The sequence below is a fragment of the Onthophagus taurus genome, chromosome 10 (assembly GCF_036711975.1).
Source record: "Onthophagus taurus isolate NC chromosome 10, IU_Otau_3.0, whole genome shotgun sequence".
Classification (NCBI taxonomy): Eukaryota; Metazoa; Arthropoda; class Insecta; order Coleoptera; family Scarabaeidae; genus Onthophagus; species Onthophagus taurus.
Genome location: NC_091975.1, coordinates 4873614 through 4894243, shown reverse-complemented (window position 1 = coordinate 4894243; position 20630 = coordinate 4873614). Strand labels below are relative to the sequence as shown.

General features: G+C 35.0%; 2 protein-coding genes and 1 long non-coding RNA gene across 3 annotated transcripts; 1 reads left to right on the top strand and 2 right to left on the bottom strand.

Moving 5' to 3' along the window:
* Window positions 1-4162: 4162 nt before the first annotated feature.
* LOC111428262 (tubulin beta chain-like) lies at window positions 4163-5739 on the bottom strand. Its single transcript, XM_023063710.2, has 2 exons — window positions 5592-5739; window positions 4163-5540 (listed from the first exon to the last, which is right to left on the bottom strand). The coding sequence occupies exons 1-2, from the start codon at window positions 5646-5648 to the stop codon at window positions 4260-4262; spliced, it is 1338 nt and encodes a 445-aa protein (XP_022919478.1). The 5' UTR covers window positions 5649-5739; the 3' UTR covers window positions 4163-4259.
* Window positions 5740-9075: 3336 nt separating this feature from the next.
* LOC139431497 (uncharacterized protein PF3D7_1225600-like) lies at window positions 9076-10398 on the bottom strand. The gene has a single exon (XM_071199370.1). It carries the CDS (start codon window positions 10396-10398, stop codon window positions 9076-9078), a length of 1323 nt encoding a protein of 440 aa, XP_071055471.1.
* Window positions 10399-14870: 4472 nt separating this feature from the next.
* Window positions 14871-16084, top strand: LOC139431543 (uncharacterized). The gene is made up of 3 exons (XR_011641624.1): window positions 14871-15013; window positions 15069-15753; window positions 15809-16084. It is a non-coding gene; the product is annotated as an uncharacterized lncRNA (long non-coding RNA).
* The last annotated feature ends 4546 nt before the right edge of the window (window positions 16085-20630 follow it).

The window sequence follows — 20630 nt, the reverse complement described above, 5'->3', positions numbered from 1 at the left end:
TGAAGAGGGGTGTATATTTCGGGATTTGCTTTCTAGTAAATGTGATCATATGTGGAATGTTAAATCTAAATACAAAGATGTACTATGTTATATATAGGCAAGAAAAACAATAAATATAATAAGAACTTGAAATTGGTTAAATTTCTTGGAGATTTTATTAGAAAAAGCTCCGTTGTGGCGCACTAATCGGCCAAATCATTTCTCCACGCCGCTAAGCTCTAAAATATATAGGAAAAATGGGTCAGTGCAGGCTAAGGTAGTGGTAACGATGAGGGTGGTGGTGGAAAATTGCCCTAATTAATCGAGTGACCGTGTATGGCCGTGAGCCCAATCCTGGACTCTGCGATTATAAAATAACCAGGTGGGGAATTGCCAGATAACGTTCAGATCCGGAACTTTTAATTACCGACCGTTATTCTTATTCAACGTCCGCAATTTACTCCCCTTGTTTAACTTGTATTTTTTTCATTTCGCAACTGGGATGTTGTCGAGATTTCGGATTATAACATTTTTCACGGTTCGTGGAATAAAATCGTTGGATTAAAAAACATTTTTTTAACTTATTACTATTTCAAAATTATTAAAGCTTTTAGTGACAATTTTGAATAATTTCGCGGATTTTCAGAGATTTCAAGAGATTTATAAGTAATAAGAGAAACGGGATTAGATGTTAACGGTCGGTAAATATCTATTTATAAAAATGTAAAGTCCTAATCTGTTTTAAGCTGACCGTTTTGGGATTTAACCCTTAGGTTTTCTTCGACCAACCCCTCTCGAAAACTAAAACCCGGAATCCGTTTTTGTTTATAAAACGTTCAAAGCGTCGAGAGCTTTTCGAAGCGTCGTCGTGGAAATTTACGCCACCGTTAAACGTGACGCGGGTCGCGACCCAAGGATTAAACGAATAGATACATAAATAAGAAGTGGCGTCGGGAGCTTTTTAATGGAATAATAATAGTGTATCTCGAGTGGAAATCCGGACAACGACGACGCCTCCTGGAGGTAATTGAACATGTGCCGAGAATTTTAACTGTATTATTCGTCGTCCCCGTTTCTGTAATTTATCCCAGAAGAGAACGACTCTTTTGTTAAATAAGTTAAATAACTTAAATAACTTTTAACAGGAAATTGTCGAAAACAAAAGTTTTATGAAGCAGAAATAATTTTTATTAATAAAAACAATTTGTCCCAACCCTTTTTTTTTTTCGTATCTCAAGTGTCGTTGAACACACTCGAAGACCCCAAAGAAATTCGCAAACTCAAAGAGAACTTTGACGTTTCGACACGTGCAAGTGATAAATAGCAGAGACCCCATATGCTCCTTCCGATTTCACGTTTTGGCGACTATAAAATAACTCGTACTTTTCGGCTTATTCGAATCATAGTACGAGGAAAAGTTCGACGAAAGGATTTCGACCCTGCTTTATCTTAATTGTTTAATCTCGGAATGCTTTTAAATACTTTTTGGTTTATTTGGCATCATCTGTTTGTTTTCTCGGTTTATTTTCTCTTTCTGGCTCTTTGCCCCTCCTAAAAACAGTTCACGAAATCCTGATGCTGGCTTCCCAGATAACGAACTTGGCTTTTTCCTCATACAATAAAGTCGGCGTACAAAAGATTCAGAAGGTTACACGAAACCTAACTTAGAGATGCTATGAACGTTACGGAAGTGAAGACGATTTTAATTCCGGTTTTATGCCAATCGCTTTTTTAAAAGTTTTTCCACTTTAAAATTTACTTTAAAAGTAATTTAAAACATTTTTGTAGTGAGATGTGGTCACCTTCTAGGACCCTCGAAAATTTGTCCGACCAACGGGAATCAATCAAAGTGGAAGGTCCATATCCCGGGAACCCTCAGGATCGATTCGTATAAATTCGACCTTCCTTGCACACAGAGTTGCGAGAGTTAGGCTTTCGAAAACTTGAAAAGGATCCACGTCATCACGGTATAGGAATGAAAAGGCACGTAATTCCCAGCGCCCTACGAATGTTTGACACTGAGGTCCGAATAACTCTGTGGTTATGAACCCGGCGTCCACTTTCCTCGGCCCGGATGTTCAAATGAATTTAATTAAAACCGAAAGCAGTCGCCTCCAATACGAATTTACAGTTCACCGAATTTACAGGTGGAATATGAAAGGATCAACTTCTGGTGGTAAGTTATCAAGAACTGGGTAATATGTGTAGGTCTCAATATGCATCATATCGACAAAAACATTACTTTCCCCTTACTTTTGTGTAAATAGTACTTTATTGGTTTTAGGTTTTATTTATTCTGTTTGAAATTAATTAAAAGGAAAAGCTCTCGACGACGACGTAAATTAACGTGGTGTCCGGATACAGGTGGCCCCTTTGAATTGGGGGGGTGACAACGGTAATCCATTTGGTGTGTATTCTCAGGGGTACCGCGGCGGGCTGCGCTTGGCCATAACATCGTTACCCACCCCGAGAAATACCGTTGCCGATGAAACAATTTGTAGGTTTAATGTAATTTAGTGCGTCTAGTGTCCTGTTCTGCGGCCTCTCTAATGAATGGGTGCGGGATCTCTTGCCCCTTTGACCTTCGACCGCGTTACAAGCGCAATATCCGAACCCACCACCCTTTGGTTCTCCAAGACATACACCTCGACTGTAATGTCCAAACACAATTATTTAAGCAAAGAATTGATTAACATAGTCACTATACAAACATACTATTTGACATTTATTCTCGTATATTTTTCTGGGACGTTGAAACAGTCAATATACTGACGAAAATAAATTATTCAAATTCCATTTTCATACGTAAATTGAACAGGGATTGTAGACGACAAGGGAAGAGAGAAACGTAAATAAATCAGTTGTTTTACTCAGTTCGTTGCGTTACATTGGGTGTTAACACAAAAATCCGTAAAAATAACTTATTTATTTTATAAAAATAGATTCAAATATTCCATACAGTGTCCATATTAGTTATCGGACAAATTAATGTTGATAAAGATAGGAAAATGATAGAATCTTGCAATACATTTAATTAGGTCCAGAACAAATCTATTGATATCGATATGAAATATGAACCACACAATTCACAATACAGAAACTAACGAGTCATCGCATTGCGTGCTTTAATAAAAACCTCTTCAATTTACATAACCTATCCCATCCGGTGAGCATAAATTATCCCACTAGCGACCTAATGGGACGCTTTATTATCTGTCCATTGATCTAGCGTGTCCTATTCTATCGTGCTCTCCATACCACCGACAACCCTATTTATTTACGGCTTTCCAGTCACGTTTCGTTGAAATGCCACACGTTTTTTTCATCCAGCACATTGTCAATTTTAGAGTCCATCGAAAATAATTAAAATTGGCCAACTAAAAAAAGTGAGCAATTAAGTTTATTGAAAACGGTATTAGATGAGAATCACGGATTTAATAAGATTTCCGCCTAAAACAAAACCTAGTTTCGTCTTAATCTTCGGAGTTGGGCGAAGGGAGGGTGAAGGAGGAGGAGGAGGCCTGAGAGTTCCTTCGAAACGACGCGGGAGGTGCGTCAGCGAGACGGCGACGAAGCGAAGCGTTTAAATTACAAAAAGGAATTAGTGTTTGCGTTTCCGGGAAATAATTTTGCCCCGGGCAAATTTAATTAGGGCAAATAGTTAAAGAGAGAATTAAATTTGTATTATGCACATAGAGAGCCTGTTAATTATTGCTGAGTCATCTTCTTCTTCGTTCTATTTTTTCCCTCTTTTATCATTGAACATTAATACGAAATTTTATAATCACTATTAAATAATTATAATTAAGAATTTGTTAATTTGAACGTTAATTCTGTAGTTTAGTTTGCAATACATCAACTGGGAGGTAACACATCGCGATCCATGTCAAGAGTGGAAACAAGAAGAAGCCCCTCGAGATCAAACTCTCCTCGGATGTGTGTACGTGGAGGGAATCCCTCTCGTCAATGAATGGGGCGGAGGAGAGCGTATATGGCTTGCTGCGGTTACGTTACAATGACCTTTGATCCGACGTTACTCTCCTATGACAAAGCCCCTGATTACGAGCCATAGATGTAGTAGGATGTCCTTCAGGACCCGCTTTGAACATCCTCTCTAAATGTCGCGCGGCTTCTTCGCCGCAGAGAAGAACATGTGTCACTGTGTCCATTAAACGTTGTTAACACATATTATAACAGTTATAATAATAATTATATAATACAACGAAAACTTAGCGGTAATAACTTATAAATAAAACTTATTTTATTATTAACTAAAAAAGTTATTTATCTTCCGCTTCATCTTCTTCATCAAACTCTCCTTCTTCTTCGGCGCTAGCTTCTTGGTACTGTTGATATTCAGATACTAAATCGTTCATATTCGATTCAGCTTCAGTAAATTCCATTTCATCCATTCCTTCGCCAGTGTACCAATGGAGAAACGCCTTCCTTCGGAACATAGCCGTAAATTGCTCTGATACACGTTTAAATAATTCTTGGATGCATGTGGAATTTCCAATAAATGTTGCAGACATCTTTAATCCTCTAGGTGGGATATCACAAACAGCTGTTTTAACATTATTAGGTATCCATTCGACAAAGTAGCTGCTATTCTTATTTTGAACATTAAGCATTTGTTCATCAACCTCTTTCATCGACATACGTCCTCGAAAAATAGCAGCAACAGTGAGATATCTTCCGTGGCGAGGATCACAAGCTGCCATCATATTTTTGGAATCAAACATTTGCATAACTAATTCAGAGACCGTTAAAGCTCGATATTGTTGACTTCCCCGTGATGTTAATGGGGCGAATCCTGGGATGAAAAAGTGTAGACGCGGGAAGGGAACCATATTAACAGCGAGTTTTCTTAAATCTGAGTTTAATTGACCAGGAAATCGTAAGCATGTGGTCACCCCTGATAGCGTAGACGATAACAAATGGTTCAAATCCCCGTATGTAGGTGTTGTTAATTTTAATGTGCGAAAACATATATCATATAAAGCTTCGTTATCTATACAATAACTTTCATCTGTATTTTCGACCAATTGATGTACCGATAACGTAGCGTTATAAGGTTCAACAACAACATCTGATACTTTCGGTGATGGCACAACCGAAAAAGTATTCATAATCCTATCGGGAAATTCCTCCCGTATTTTTGAAATCAATAAAGTTCCTAACCCGGAACCAGTTCCGCCTCCTAAAGAATGCGTCAATTGGAAACCTTGTAAGCAATCACATCCTTCTGCCTCTTTGCGCACAACATCCAAAACGGAATCAACCAATTCTGCTCCTTCCGTGTAATGTCCTTTAGCCCAATTATTCCCTGCACCGCTTTGCCCAAAAACAAAATTATCCGGTCTAAAAAGTTGTCCAAACGGTCCTGAACGAACAGCATCCATCGTTCCAGGTTCTAAATCGACCAAAATTGCTCGGGGAACGTATTTACCCCCCGTTGCTTCAGTAAAGTACACATTTATACGTTCTAATTGGAGGTCTGAATCACCATGATACATTCCTGTAGGATTAATTCCGTGTTCATCAGCAATAACTTCCCAAAACTAACAAAAAAATAACTTAAAATTCATGTTATTAATGTTAGTTGAGCTTACCTTAGCCCCGATTTGATTTCCACATTGTCCAGCTTGAATGTGTACGATTTCCCTCATTGTAACAAGTTTCGAGAGTGGTTTTAAAAGTATTAAATGACTTTTGTTTCTTGTTCGAAGCTTTTATTTTTCCGTAACTACATTGGCCATCTTTGCTGTTATCTATCAATTAATTTGTTGAAATATGACAACTATGTCAAAAAAATAAATTTGCAATCATTTCTGGTATATTCAATCGAATGTCAATACAAAATTAGTACTAAGACATAACGATTAAATGCTAAACCTTAAGATTACAACCAATATTTCCATTAAATCCAGGAAATTAAATAATTTCCTTTGTGGCCTATCGTCTAAGTGATCTCGTATTCGCTCTCGAAAATGTTTCGAATAGGGTCAATTTCGGGAGTTTTAAGAGCAACATAAAAACCAACCGCATTAATCATTATTAGCCGCAATGATTAATGGAGTTATATAAGAAAATAATCTAATTAGGAAATAATAAAGCTTTTTCTTTAGCGAAGGTCGGAGAGATCATTTTTCTTCTCAGTTATGGGGGGGTTGGACAATTGCCTTTTTCCGGTGCTATTCTCAAATTATTCTTTCTTTCATATAAAGGTCGAGGGACAAAAATGATATACGTAAAGAAGTTTTGTTTGGACAAAACGGTAAGGGAAAATCAATTTAGCACGAAAAAGCGAATAGATTTTTCCGTCACTTGTTTTTCCAACTTGGTTTTTTCGGTAACAAATGGCTTACGGAGGTTCGTTTAGAAATTGAAAAGGGTTGACTTAAGGTCCTCGACCTTTCCACAAACAATAAAGGTATGCGCATTTTTTCCCCATTCCTTCAATTAACCATAATTTCGACATTGTCGAAAACGTACATAACAAAGGTCCCTTTCTTTCTTTTTATTATTTTTTTCGTTTAACTCGTCCTTTGTAGTCCGGCCGTTTCTACATGTATATACACTGGAAGAGAGGACAGGATAGATGATGGAAACAAAGGAAATCTTTTTCCCTCGTACTCTCCGACATTTTACAAAGTTCTGCGAAGTATCTCGTTATTTAGTTCTGTGATGATGTATTTGTGTCCTGCGTTTAGGGAAATGTCCCGATGGAAATTTTCCGCTCATTTCTCTCATTATTTTCTTTTTTCTAGTGAGCTAGTTTTTCTTTGTCTCTGTCCCAAACATACGCATCCAGTAGATTAATTTTTTATGTTATATTTTTTCTTTTGATCATAAAATAAAAAATTTTTCTCTTTTAAATGTATTATTTAAGTAGTACTGCTTATATATAGATACATATATGAACTTTCTGGTAGCGGTTGTGCTGGAATAATAAAAAGCAGAAACAAAAAAAACGGATGAGGGAACAAACACCGTTTGGAATCGCTGCTATTTTCCGGAAATACTCTTTCCAATCGAATTCCAGCATTTATTTTGGATCTGGGAGGTCGCGTTATTGTCGGGCGGAGTAATAAAAGTTTCGACGCCCAATATGATATCAATGATTGGCAAACTTTGTCGTTGGAGACGTATATATCGGGCAACACACAACCGAGGACGGTTGCCTTCCACTCGAACTGGCACGATCATGTCAATACGGGCCACTGTGAAAATAAGAACCTTACCACCAACCGGCAGGAATTCTCGCCGAGAAAACTTTAAATTACACGCTTGTATATCATTGTTGCTCGTTTCCAACGCGGCGATTTCGAAATCACAAAAAGTGGTGCTGAAAAATGAGGGACATCTCGAGGATGCGGTAAATAAAGTTTTGCGACGACGTCCACACATACCGGAAGTCGTTGTTCCTCGACCAGTACAAGAAAAATCGGGAATAGGAAAGGAGTAATTTATAAACACATATCCCGACGACGTCCATTTGCGCAGCAGTTGCCATTTTTTATCGCTATTTAAAATCCGCCGTCGATATTTTACCGACTCTGCGGGGTATATTTTATCTATACCCCGATAAGACGGACGCCTCTGACTCTCGTTTCGAACGATATTCCATCCGGACGCAACTCTCTCACGTACCCACCGACTTATATCTCTGTATACCGCTGGTGACTTTTCCCATTTCTCCTAAACCTCCGGAAAATTGAATTGATACTAAGAATAATAACCACCCCTCGGGAAACTACGAAGCAATATTTTCTACGATAAACAAGATTAATTTTAATTCTATCGATCGTACCGATAGCGTTGATTACGTCATGAATAAACATGAATCCGCATAATCCCTTCGGGCCATCGTGTTAATCCGAAAAACGACCACTTCATCCGTTTTCATAACACCAGAAGCCTGGATAGGATAGTTTATGAGATTGATTTTCTTGATGGTACACGTAAATTAAAATTCCCATTGACTTATTACTTTAACCCAACCCCTAACCCTGTATTTTTAACGAACACTAAAAGATTTTTAATTTTCACGGTGTAAAGGATGATTTCGATTTTTCTTTTAAAATACGTCTACCAACAATAAATTTTTTCTCATCATGGTTTACATTTTGGTTGGAAGTACGTCGGAATGTAATCATTTCAATATCAAAGGTGTGAAATTATGATCTGTTTCAACTGATATTAATCAAGGTTGTGTTCGGCCGAGGTGCTACAATCGAATATATATACTGCTGAATATACTCGTGTAAGGAACAAAAAGAGTCTCTCAACATACACAGAAAAATGTGGTGTCAAAGAAACAGTAGAGAAAATATTTCAAACTATAATCGTCCAAAACAGATGTTAATGAACCTGTTAGCACAGGAATTATTATCCAGATAGAAGAAATCAAAGAAAAACTTGGAAAACTGAAAAACAGGATATCTGTTTACCAGAATTCACCTTAAATTAAAAATTATATTGTAAAAAATCTAATACATCATTTCCAAGAAATTTTTTTATGTGAAAATAAGTTATTGGTTTTTTAAAGTCGAGGAAGGATGTGAGAATGTCCTTGTTTTGAGATCCGAATTTACAAGCAACGGAGCCAAGTATAGAAAAGTAATATCTATAACAATATCAATACGTTACGGTTTTATGTGTGGTCGGCACCCCGCCGGACCAGCAAACAATAAAGAAAATATACGATCTTCTGGTCGATGCGATGTTTATAGTTTTATATTTTATATTCTCCTCCCGCCTTCTTTCGCTTCTTTGAAAAGATCGCTTTTTTTTTGATTAGCCGAATTTTAGGTGGAAACTTTTGCAAACGACTCAGATGGATTAAAGTGCTACCGCGAATCCGGTAGTCCATATGGCCATAAATCCGAGAGTAAGCTTTGCAAAACCATAAATATACATTAAAGTCTTTGCGTAGTTTGCTTTCCGAGTTACTGTCTCGTATTTCTCTTTAATACTTTATTAGATTTTACTTTAGGAGATTATTGAATCAACATTTATTTTTCATTAATTACAATAATTACAGAGAAACTTTTATGCAAATTCTTTAAAATAATTAAAATTGCCTTAAAATAATCAGAATTTTTCATCGCTTTTTCTTCTGTACTCTTTGAGTACTTTCAAAGGTTTTATCAAGTGATCCGATTTCGTATCATGAAAAGAAAGGATTTCACGTCGCTCGTTAAAAGACTCCTTTATGTTTTGTATTATATCAAAAAGTTCGCAAAAATCTTTATGTTTTTCTGTACCTCCATCATCTTTTTTAGCCATTTTTACTTCTTCAGGAATGGATTCATCTTCCCAAAAATTAATGTTTTGTAAAGATTCTTCTGGAAATAACTTTTTAAATCCATTCGTTTGTGTTTTTATCGAATTTTCTTCCTTAAGCGATAACGATCTTAATTTATCCGTTGTTTCTTCTAATTTTTTTACAAAATCATCTTCGGATTTAATCGGTTTTGGGGAATTTAAAACTTTCATTTCAACTTCGGTGTTATCCTTATTTTGCGACTTAAATAATTTTGAATATAATAAACTCGTCCATCTCTTTTTTTCATTCGTTTTATTTGAAAATGTAGGTAATAAAAAGTTGAAATCAAAATCATCCTTTTCTGTATTAACATTTAAATGAGAATGACATGATAAATTATCAATTTCAATATCATCATCTGATGAATCCACACTAAATTTACTCCTACTTCTAAATTTTTGGATTAAAAATGATTTACTTTTACAAATCAAATTAGAAATCCACTCGGATATCGTTAAATCGTCGATTCCTAACGAAGAATTTTCCGGGGTTGTTTCCATCGACGTAAAAGGTGATAAATAATCGGTTTCTGAGTTGGGTTCAAAATTTGTTGGGGAAATATTAATTTCTTTACTTGAAACGTCAACTTTTATAATTTTATTTTCGTTGAATGTTTCATCAAATTCATTTTTTTGAGGCGTTTTTATTTTACTTCGCCACTTCGTAAATTTTAGCTTATTTTTTGAGGTGGTTGGTTTTGTTTCATCTAATGTAATAATTTCGTAAATAAATTTAGTGTTTTGTGTTAATTCTTTATGATTAGTTTCGATGTCTTCTTCAATCATTTTAATCTCTAATTCGATACGTTTTAATTCTTGTAAAGATTCATCAATACTTAACGTTTTCTTTTGACATTTTGGAAATAACTTTTTAATGTTTAAATATTTCTTAGATTCTTCGTTATTTCGTTTTGGGTTTTCTTTACTGTTTTTGGACCTAGATGTAAAAAACGTTTCTTCAGCTAAATTATCTCCGTTCTCATTAAAATTGTGGGTTGTCTTCATTTGAATACATTTTGTTATTTGGTCATTTAAAATATTTCTCAAGCGCATTGTGAATTTTTGGAAATTTCCGCTGTATGACTCCATTTTTTTTAGATAGAAAACACGTTGTTGTCAAGTTGTTTTTGCCTAATTATTTGCCACTCGAACATTTTGATGATGATGATTGTGGAGGGTAATGCTAATGGGGTATTTGAGGAGAGCTTGTCAATCAAAATTCGAAATTTTGACGGTTTCAATTTTTCTCTTTGACAATCACACGACGTGTGCGCGAAACGAGGGTCTTTTTTCGCTATTTTTCGGTGATTTTGTCGGTCTCTCTCTCTGTTAGATTCGCGTGATCGATCAGGCACTGCTGATAAAGGGGCTGCGGTCTATTTGCAAATTCCGGGATGATTGATCGTAATACGTGGCATTGTGGGCTCATAATGGCCGTGCCGCCGACGCTATAATAAAAGTATCCATTATCTTTTCTGTTTTGCCAAAAAGCTCGCGGAATAATAAATCATCCACTTCGGACGTTTATGAAGACCTGACACCCATCGCTAATGTTTTATATTTCCTGAAAAGCCCACCCTTCTGTCTAGACAACTACAGACGCCTTTGTGTCCGCACCCACCCCTACTTTTCGTTCGATGGAAAATAGATAATGGTCTTATAAAAATAGCCTATTATCGAACGCTTTGGCACTAGACACCACAGAGAAAGAGGGTGATTAATTAGGATCTTTAGCAACGCTCTAAATTCAAATTTATAACAACAAAAATATCATTATTATAGCTTAAAATAAGGCCAATTTTAATGAATTTTATTGTATTTTCGTACCCCATTTTTGATGTAATATAAAAGCGAAATAAAACAATTTTTATGTTCACAAACCGCGCCCATTTATTAGTTTTTATAATACTCTCTCGTATACGGTGGTCGGCGTGTTCATGACACGTACTATCGAAATACGCTTTGTTTTTACTCGGGTCGGCTTTTGACCTCGATGGAAAAAGTGCAATTTGCCGCCGTCGACCCCGCGCAACATCGGCGGTGGCGTTAATATTTTTCAACGGCATAATTCCGCGCGATACTAAAACCTTTACTGTAACCCAGATTCGTTAAACTGCCGCTATCTTAACTTGATTTTTATTTTCGTATAAAACTCATATATAACTTTATATCGCTATATATCGTACATAACTTTATAATATATAAACGAAGATGGTGTGTGAAGAGCTCCACTTTATTAAAGTCATATTAAAAAATCCGAGTTTTAATATTTTCTGTTATTATTAGAAATCGAACGAAAACGTTTACCCTCTTTTTGAAACCGTGCTGCATTTCCCGACCGACAGATATTTATCGAATATCCCTTTCGAAGCATTCATCGACATACGTTCGTTAATAAAGTAAGCGTTATTGCTTCGGGTGTACGAAAGGAAGCTCCTCCTGTTAGAGGAAATGTCGAAGGTGCGCACGTATCCTTATCTTGCAGTACGTGACCTTACAGGGCACACCGTATCGCTTATTAAATTGCTAACGCCACTTTATGTACTTGGCAGTTCAGATGGTGACCCGGAAACTTTCTCTATCTCTTTCTGCACCTTTTAAGAAAACGTTCAAAAACGTTTGCATTTAAGTACTCATAGTTTACAATCTTCTTGTCGTCCTTTTATACACAGGAAAAGACAGGTTACCCTTTCTTATCCAGGTAATAAATTCGATATCCGCTGGAGAGCGATTGAAAGCACGAGGTATAGGTAAAGCACGGCTCTTGAATACCAAACATCAACAACGAGCGACGCTCGCAATCTAAAGAGGCGTCGTCGCGACGCCCTGTTGTTCCGCTTTATAGGTAGACATAACAAATCCAGGAGAGCGACGACGTCTTCCTCTTGCTTTCCACTCGCATGAAACCTAATTTCTAGCACCCCAACTCCAGGGTCGCTTCGTGTCTTCTATGTTTATAGAAACCGAGTAAGGGAACGTTTCGTGGTTCACCGAAATTACTTGCAGCACGGATGAGATTGCTATTAAGCGTGAGCATGCTAACCGGCGTTCTGTGTCAAAATGTCTTGTTTAATTATATACAGCGTGTCAACGGTAACATGATTCCCACCTGTTCTACATAACATTTTACAGATTGAACAATACCCACAATACAACAGAGAATGTGTTAATGAGCACTTCAGCAAACGATTTACTAAATAGTTCAAAATAGATGATAATTATAATTGTATTGCATCATCTTTACATTAAGAAACAATTTAGAATTGAAACCACGTAAATTAAAGTCTTTTAATGAAATTTGAATTTATAAAAACGATAGAGTTAAAAAACTTACTTTGAAACATTTCTACTAAAACGTACGTCATTTTATTAAAATAAATCGCACTAATTTTAATATGCATGAAATATAAATTTTAAGAAATCAAATATTATGATTTTTCAAGCAGACAATGTAAAAATGTATTGAATCGTAACGTTTTTTCAAGTACAAATCCAATAAATAGGGTTCGAATTGGTTTTTATATGAAAATATTACACCGGCGCTCAAACCGCGAATTACCAAGATTTGTTTTGGTAAAAATAAGAAATAAAAAAATTTTGAAACGACTCACCGAGTGGATGTTGCTTTCCTTGGTTCTCACATTGTAGCTCAGCTGGAAAGAAAAAATAAATTAATTTATTGTGACAAAAAATGAATTAATACGATACCTTTTAACATCCACAAAATAGCAATCCGGCGATCTCAACGTCACTAATGTCACTAACATCACTATCATAACCCAACACTTAGCACAAATATAAGTTTTATCTATCACTTAATTCGCGTAATAAGTTTTAATTTTCGCAACTACTTTATCAACTCACGATGCCCGCACATCAACTAAAATGCGTTATTAGCAAACCAACACCCCAACATACCCTCTTTGAATAGCAATGCAGAGAAGAAGTAGTGGAGGTAAATAAACAAAAAACCTAAGGATGACGGATTTTCTGGTTTTAAAACTCAACCTTTCAAAAAAAAATTACTGGTTTTCTCGAAACATTTCAACTAAAACATACGTAATTTTATTAAAATAAATCGCACTAATTTTAATGTGCAACACATCCTGGAAAAGAATCAGGTGTCAAACGAAGTCTTATACATCATCCTACATTCTTTCTATCATGAAATATAAATTTGAAAAATAAAATGTTATGATTTTTCAAGCAGAAAATGTATTGAATCGTAACGTTTTGTCAAGTACAAATCCAATGAATAGGGTTCGAATTGGTTTATATATGGAAATATTACACCGGCGCTCAAATCGCGAATTACCAACATTTGTTTTGGTAAAAATAAGAAATAAACAAATTTGGAAACGACTCACCGAGTGGATGTTGCTTTCCTTGGTTCTCACATTGTAGCTCAGCTGGAAAGAAAAAATAAATTAATTTATTGTGACAAAAAATGAATTAATACGATACCTTTTAACATCCACAAAATAGCAATCCGGCGATCTCAACATCACTAATGTCACTAACATCACTACCATAACCCAACACTTAGCACAAATATAAGTTTTATCTATCACTTAATTCGCGTAATAAGTTTTAATTTTCGCAACTACTTTATCAACTCACGATGCCCGCACATCAACTAAAATGCGTTATTAGCCAACCAAGACCCCAACATCCCCTCTTTGAATAGCAATGCAGAGAAGAAGTAGTGGAGGTAAATAAACAAAAAACCTAAGGATGACGGATTTCTGGTTTTAAAACTCAACCTTTCAAAAAAAATTACTCGTTTTCTCGAAACATTTCAACTAAAACATACGTAATTTTATTAAAATAAATCGCACTAACTTTAATGTGCAACACATCCTGGAAAAGAATTAGGTGTCCAACGAAGTATTATGCATCATCCATCATTCTTTCTATCATGAAAGAACTACTTAAGATAACGTCATGAAATAAAGAAGATTTTAAAGCAAATTTGATAAAGATTTAATGTACCATAAATAATTTCTTATTTTCTATAATCAACGGTGTTATGATTTTTAAAATCCAACTCTGTACGTTTGATTGTTATAGATATGAAACATAAAGTTTAAGAAATCGTATCTCAAAAACGAATGGAGATATCATCATGAAATAAAAAACATTTTAATGTAAATTTCATACAGATTTAATGCAACAAAAATAATTTTTTAATTTCCATAAACTTAATTGTTATGGTTTTTTAAATTCAGCTCTTCCCGCTTCATTTCAACAATCAATTTCTAATATCTCTATCTATATTCTTCTATATTAATAAATTGGGTTAAATTTTAAAATTATTACGATTTAATCCAATTTATCTTAGTAATAATACTACTACTAATAAAAAAAATTGTTACAGCAATGTTGTTACAGAAAATATTATCATTCATATTTTTTTGAGGTTTAAAACCAAAAAATGATTAAAACCCGTTTCGCTCTGGTATCCGTTTCTACTCTGCATTGCAATTTAAGGAGGGGATGCTGGGATGTTGGTTGGCTAATAACGCGTTTTAGTTGATATGCGGGTATTGTGGGGTGATAAAGTAGTTGCGAAAATTGAAACTTATTACGCGAATTAAGTGATAAATACATCTTATATTTGTGCTAAGTGTTGGGTGATGGTTGTGATGTTAATGACATTAGTGACGTTGAGATCGTCGGATTGCTATTATGTGGATGTTAAATGGTATTGTATTAATTCATTTTTTGTCACAATAGATTAATTTATCTTTTCTTTCCAGCTGAGCTAAAATGTGAGAACAAAGGAAAGCAACATCCACTCGGTGAGTCGTTTCCAAATTTTTTTATTTCTTATTTTTACCAAAACAAATCTTGGTAATTGGCGATTTGAGCGCTGGTGTAATATTTCCATATAAAAACCAATTCGAACCCTATTCATTGGATTTGTACTTGAAAAAAACGTTACGATTCAATACATTTTTACATTTTCTGCTTGAAAAATCATAACATCTGATTTTTTCAAATTTATATTTCATGATAGAAAGAATCGTTTGACACCTGATTCTTTTCCAGGATGTGTTGCACATTAAAATTAGTGCGATTTATTTTAATAAAATTACGTATGTTTTAGTTGAAATGTTTCGAGAAAACGAGTAATTTTTTTTTTAAAGATTGAGTTTTAAAACCAAAAAATGATTAAAACCCGTTTCGATCCGGCATTCTTAAGTTTTTTGTTTATTCACCTCCACTATTTCTACTCTGCATTGCAATTTAAGGAGGGGATGTTGGGATGTTGGTTGGCTAATAACGCGTTTTAGTAAAGTTAAAATAGTTGCGAAAATTGAAACTTATTACGCGAATTAAGTGCTAAATACATCTTATATTTGTGCTAAGTGTTTTGGTAGTGATGTTAGTGACATTAGTGACGTTGAGATCGCCGGATTACTATTTCGTGGATGTGAAAAGGTATCGTATTAATTCATTTTTTGTCACAATACATTAATTTATCTTTTATTTCCAGCTGAGCTACAATGTGAAAACCAAGGAAAGCAACATCCACTCGGTGAGTCGTTTCCAAATTTTTTTATTTCTTATTTTTACCAAAACAAATCTTGGTGATTCGCGGTTTAAGCGCCGGTGTAATAATTCCATATAAAAACCAATTCGAACCCTATTCATTGGATTTGTACTTGTACAAATGGAAGAACAGAAAATATGAATGATAATATTTTCTGTAACAACATTGCTGTAACAATTTTTTTTATTAGTAGTGGTATTATTACGAAGATAAATTAGATTAAATCGTAATAATTTTAAAATTTAACCCAATTTATCTTAGTCCAATTGTAAATAAAAACTTTTTCACCGCCATTAGTTGCAAAAGTGAAAAAAATTTACTAATTGTTGTAATTGTGCAACAGTGATTATCTTGGAAACGGAGAACTTTAAAGAAGATTGGTAGGTATACCAAATTTATGTAAAATAGTCTGAGAAACTGTTTCAAGTTGTGTGAGTTGGAAAAAATTTTGATCATCATTTTTAGAAAAATTTATTTACGTATAACTTTTTATTAAAACCCAACTTTTAGCGCCATCAATTTGCCCAACTTTTTAATCACGTAAATAACCCGGTCTTAAGAATCAAAGCCTTTCCGAGCCAAGATTTAAGTTTTAAGTCGAAATTACAAAGTTCTCTGGACGAATGGAAAATCGTCGAAGCGCGAAATTCTCGAATTGAATTGATCGTTCGACGGCTCTCTCTTAGTTTAATATGCGACTTCCTGACCATTATGGCAGTATTTTTCTCTGGTGACGAGGTATTTTCACGTGCGTCCAATTAAATTTCCCGTTCGAATCCGACAAAGGCGACACTAAACTGTCAGCGTCCTGGTAATTTTCCCGTTCATTGAATTTTCTTCAATGGTTTCATTTTTCTGGACTTTTCCGATGGACATCTCTTTTTCTTTCTAGTATTTTATGTGACTTGTTGTTCCACCTCGTTTTCGATGTTTTCATTTTTTAGATAATTTCGATTTATAGCTAAAAATTAATTAGTATTCATAAGACAAGCATGCGTTCAAGTAAAAGCTCATTAATGTTTGGTAGTATAGGCTGTGAAAGAGGTCGATGGTTTCTGCTTTCGGACTTTAGGAAACTCTCATTTCTCACAGACGGCAGCTTTCCAATATTCGCGGGCCCCAAATTGATTAGCTTTCTCGACGGGGACGTGAAGTTGGGCGAACTTCTTGTGTTAGCTTCGGCTCCGCAGCACCACGAGAAAAACTAATTGATACGGACTTTTTAAATATTTCACCCTCGACTGGTTTGGGTCGCGGCTGCAACGTTCACTGTAACACTAGAATAATGATGCGTGCTGGCATAAACTTTTCGGGTTTCGTTGCTTCTCTTTGCCAAACCGAAAGTTACCCACCAAATGTCTCCAAGCGCTGTTTGAGTAATTTGAGTAATTAATTTCTCGAAAATTTGTCGTTAAAATTTAAATAATTTTGTTTTAATAAAAATTTTTTTAAATTACTTGTTATTTAAGTGGTTGAGTTTCATAAACTGGAGAGAAAGCAGTAACAACAGTAAAATTATTCTCGTCACATAAAAAACCTTTTGGGGGCCAGGGGCGCAATAAAGAGTAAAAAGTGAAGGTGCAGGGTAGCCGTATATCATCGGGTAAGGTTCTGGCACGAAGCGATCGTAAAAATATTTTTTACAGTCCACTAAAGACGATGTAAAAAGTCGACATAAAGCGCTATCTAGCCGCGGACATACGCGTCCTTGCCGCTGCTAAGCCATTAAACGCCATAGGTCCTTTACGACCTGTAGTATCAAAAGTGGTATTACTCCACACTTCCGGAAGAGACGGCACGAAAGAGAAAATTTAGGCCGGCATTTTTGACAGAACAAGCTTGTAATTTACGTTATCTAAACGAATTATCTGCTTCGAGGGTGGTTGTTTATTCAGGATGCCATAAAGCGACCTATTAGTCCGGATTTATGACCATTTTCGACAACTTCCCCCTTCGAAAACCGAATCAGGACCGAACTAATCTTTTACTTTATGTTATTTCTATGTTATATTAAATGTTTTTTTTTCTAGAATTGTTTGAGGGTATATTAATAGTATTAAATGGAGTAGATCGATATGAAACCACCTTCAAATTTGATTAACGTCAGTTGTGGGATGTTGGACACGACCAGAATCGGGCATTATCAAGACGGACTTTCGCCTCCGCATATTGATAGACCACCATCAAAGCGGATTACGATCAAACGACATTAGACCGTAGCGTAATTGAATAATAAATGCCTAGTTTCACGCGCCTATATTCAAATATAATGCACCTCAAACTGAATTATTTCGTAACAATATCTACGTCCATTTACATTACAGCATTTTTTAATTAATTAAATTTTTGTTGCTTAAGTTTTTGGAATTGATTTTTGTTGGAATTATTGAAAATAATGATAAGGAAAGTTTATCCTGTTATCTCTAGTGGAAATCCTTACTTAATACCTTTGCTTAATACCAAAAAATAACATGCAGAGTTGATTCATTTTAACAAAAAAGTTTAGTGAGCGAATAATGTCGAAAAAATTGCGGATATGTTGTGGGATTTCCACAGCGTGTTTTTGTTGCAAGTTAGAAACTCTTGGTTGTGTTGTGGGATGTCTTGGCGCGGTAAATTTAATCAAAAAAAATGTATTATCAATTCAATGATTTTTTTTTATTTATTAGATTTATCGAATTATGCTGATCGTTACATTCAGCATTTTATTATCAATGTTAACAGATTACGACCCTAACCTTTACGAGTTAGTTTTTGGGATCATTTTAGCATATTCTGTAGTTTCTTTCATAACGAGCGGTATGTTGTTAATTGGAATATTTAAGGTAAGATTTTTATTTTTAGTACAAGTTAAAACAAACGTAATTATTTTTTTTTGTAGAGAATACATCTTTTCTTTATTCCTTATTTATCTGTGGAATTATTAGAAATTTTATTTATTATTTTACTCAGTTTACTTCGAAGTTTTTTAATGTATTTTCTTGGAAATCAAAGTGATTTATATTGGTTTATTCCATTAATGATTTTTACAGCATGTGAGTAGAATATATTTTTTTACACAAGCATACATTAATCTGCCTTGCTATGAGGTTCAAGGTGGATTTCGACTTGCTTATTCTATGGTCATTGTTAATTAATAGCTTGTAGTGTGTAAATAATATTAATTAAATTACTTTTATTTCAGGTTTCTTTACATACTCCTGGATAGTAATAATAAATTTATACATCGTTTATTCCTCACAAACTTATCACCTAGATGACATCAACTCCAACGCAAGAATAACATTCAATATCACAAATTAAAAAAGATTACGATACCCAATCTCTCTTATTATCGAAAAGATTTAAACATAATCGAATATAGCAGCTGTGCAATAACACTGATATATTAAATAAGTTTTCTGAAATAGCCGCGGCATACTTCGATCATTGCGCCGTACCGGAAGTTTCGGAACTAATCCAATTTAAACTTTTTTAAATTTACCCTCCTACATACACACGCGACCACACTCACACACACACACATAACTACTCAACGATCACAATTCAACAAAATAGTAGTAGAACAGCACAGTTTCGGAAGTCTGATGGTTGGCTATTTATTATACGTATCACGCGCTGAACGCGCAAAAAGCCGAATACGTTTTGCTTGGGAGCTACGAGGAAATGCTTTTGAGATCCTTTGGGAAAGCGGTGCGATGAAGGATGGGGAGAAACGCCAGCGACATTTCGGATGATGCAACCTACGTCAACGGAAACGGTTTTGTTTGTACGTTAAACGTCTTTGTTTTCGTGAAGAACAATTGTGTTGTGTTTGTAAAACATAAAATTCCAACTATTAAATTATAAAAGCATTTGTATCTCGATTTTCTTTTGTGCCATCGTAGTCAAAATTAATCAAAATCGACTTATATGCGCTTGAATTTTTTTGGCACCCCATCGCTATTAATTAAAGGGTGGATAATGCAAGTTTAATGAGTCTCATTACCCCGCGCATAATTAATCAACGTCTGCAAATGACGCGTCGTGATTTCGTTCGAGGGTTAACTGCGGAAGCGACGCTCAAACGAAGAATAACGTCAAAAGAGAACGTAGGGAAAATGAAGGGTGGAGAAACATTTTGATATTGATATTATGTCGACGATGCTGGGGGAAATTTAAATTTATTGAGGAGAATTGAATCTTCGCAATAAAACTTTGTTAATTATTGCGAGAGATATTTATTGGATATTAAAGATAACTTCCGGGTTATTCTTGGTAATATCGAATCGTAGGTGGTAAGCATAAGAAGCAAACAAGTTAACGAAACAAGTTGTGGAAATAAGTAAAGGAACGGAGGAGGACCGAAACCCCTTTTGTTTAACCAGGCGTGTTTATGTTGATGAATACCTTTGGGGCGGCAAAGTTCTCGGGATAAATGAAGCGGGTTGTAATCCCGGCTAACAAATAGCTACCACTTAATATAGTTACAGCCAGTAAAATATCTATAATCCTCGGGCATTATAAAGTCCAGCGGCTTAGTGCAGAGTTAAACTCAAACAAAACCGTTAATAACAATTTATCGACACCGCCGTTCCCTGTAATGACTTTTTAATTGGAAAACTTTATCTCGTCTCTGTTGTGCATATGCAAATCATACGATGTTTAGTACCTCATCCAACTGAAAGGTATGAAATTAAAACTATTTTCATATTATAAAATAGTTTGAAATTTTCCTAATAATAATTTAATTGGTAATTTTCTCATTTAAATTAACCGATACGTA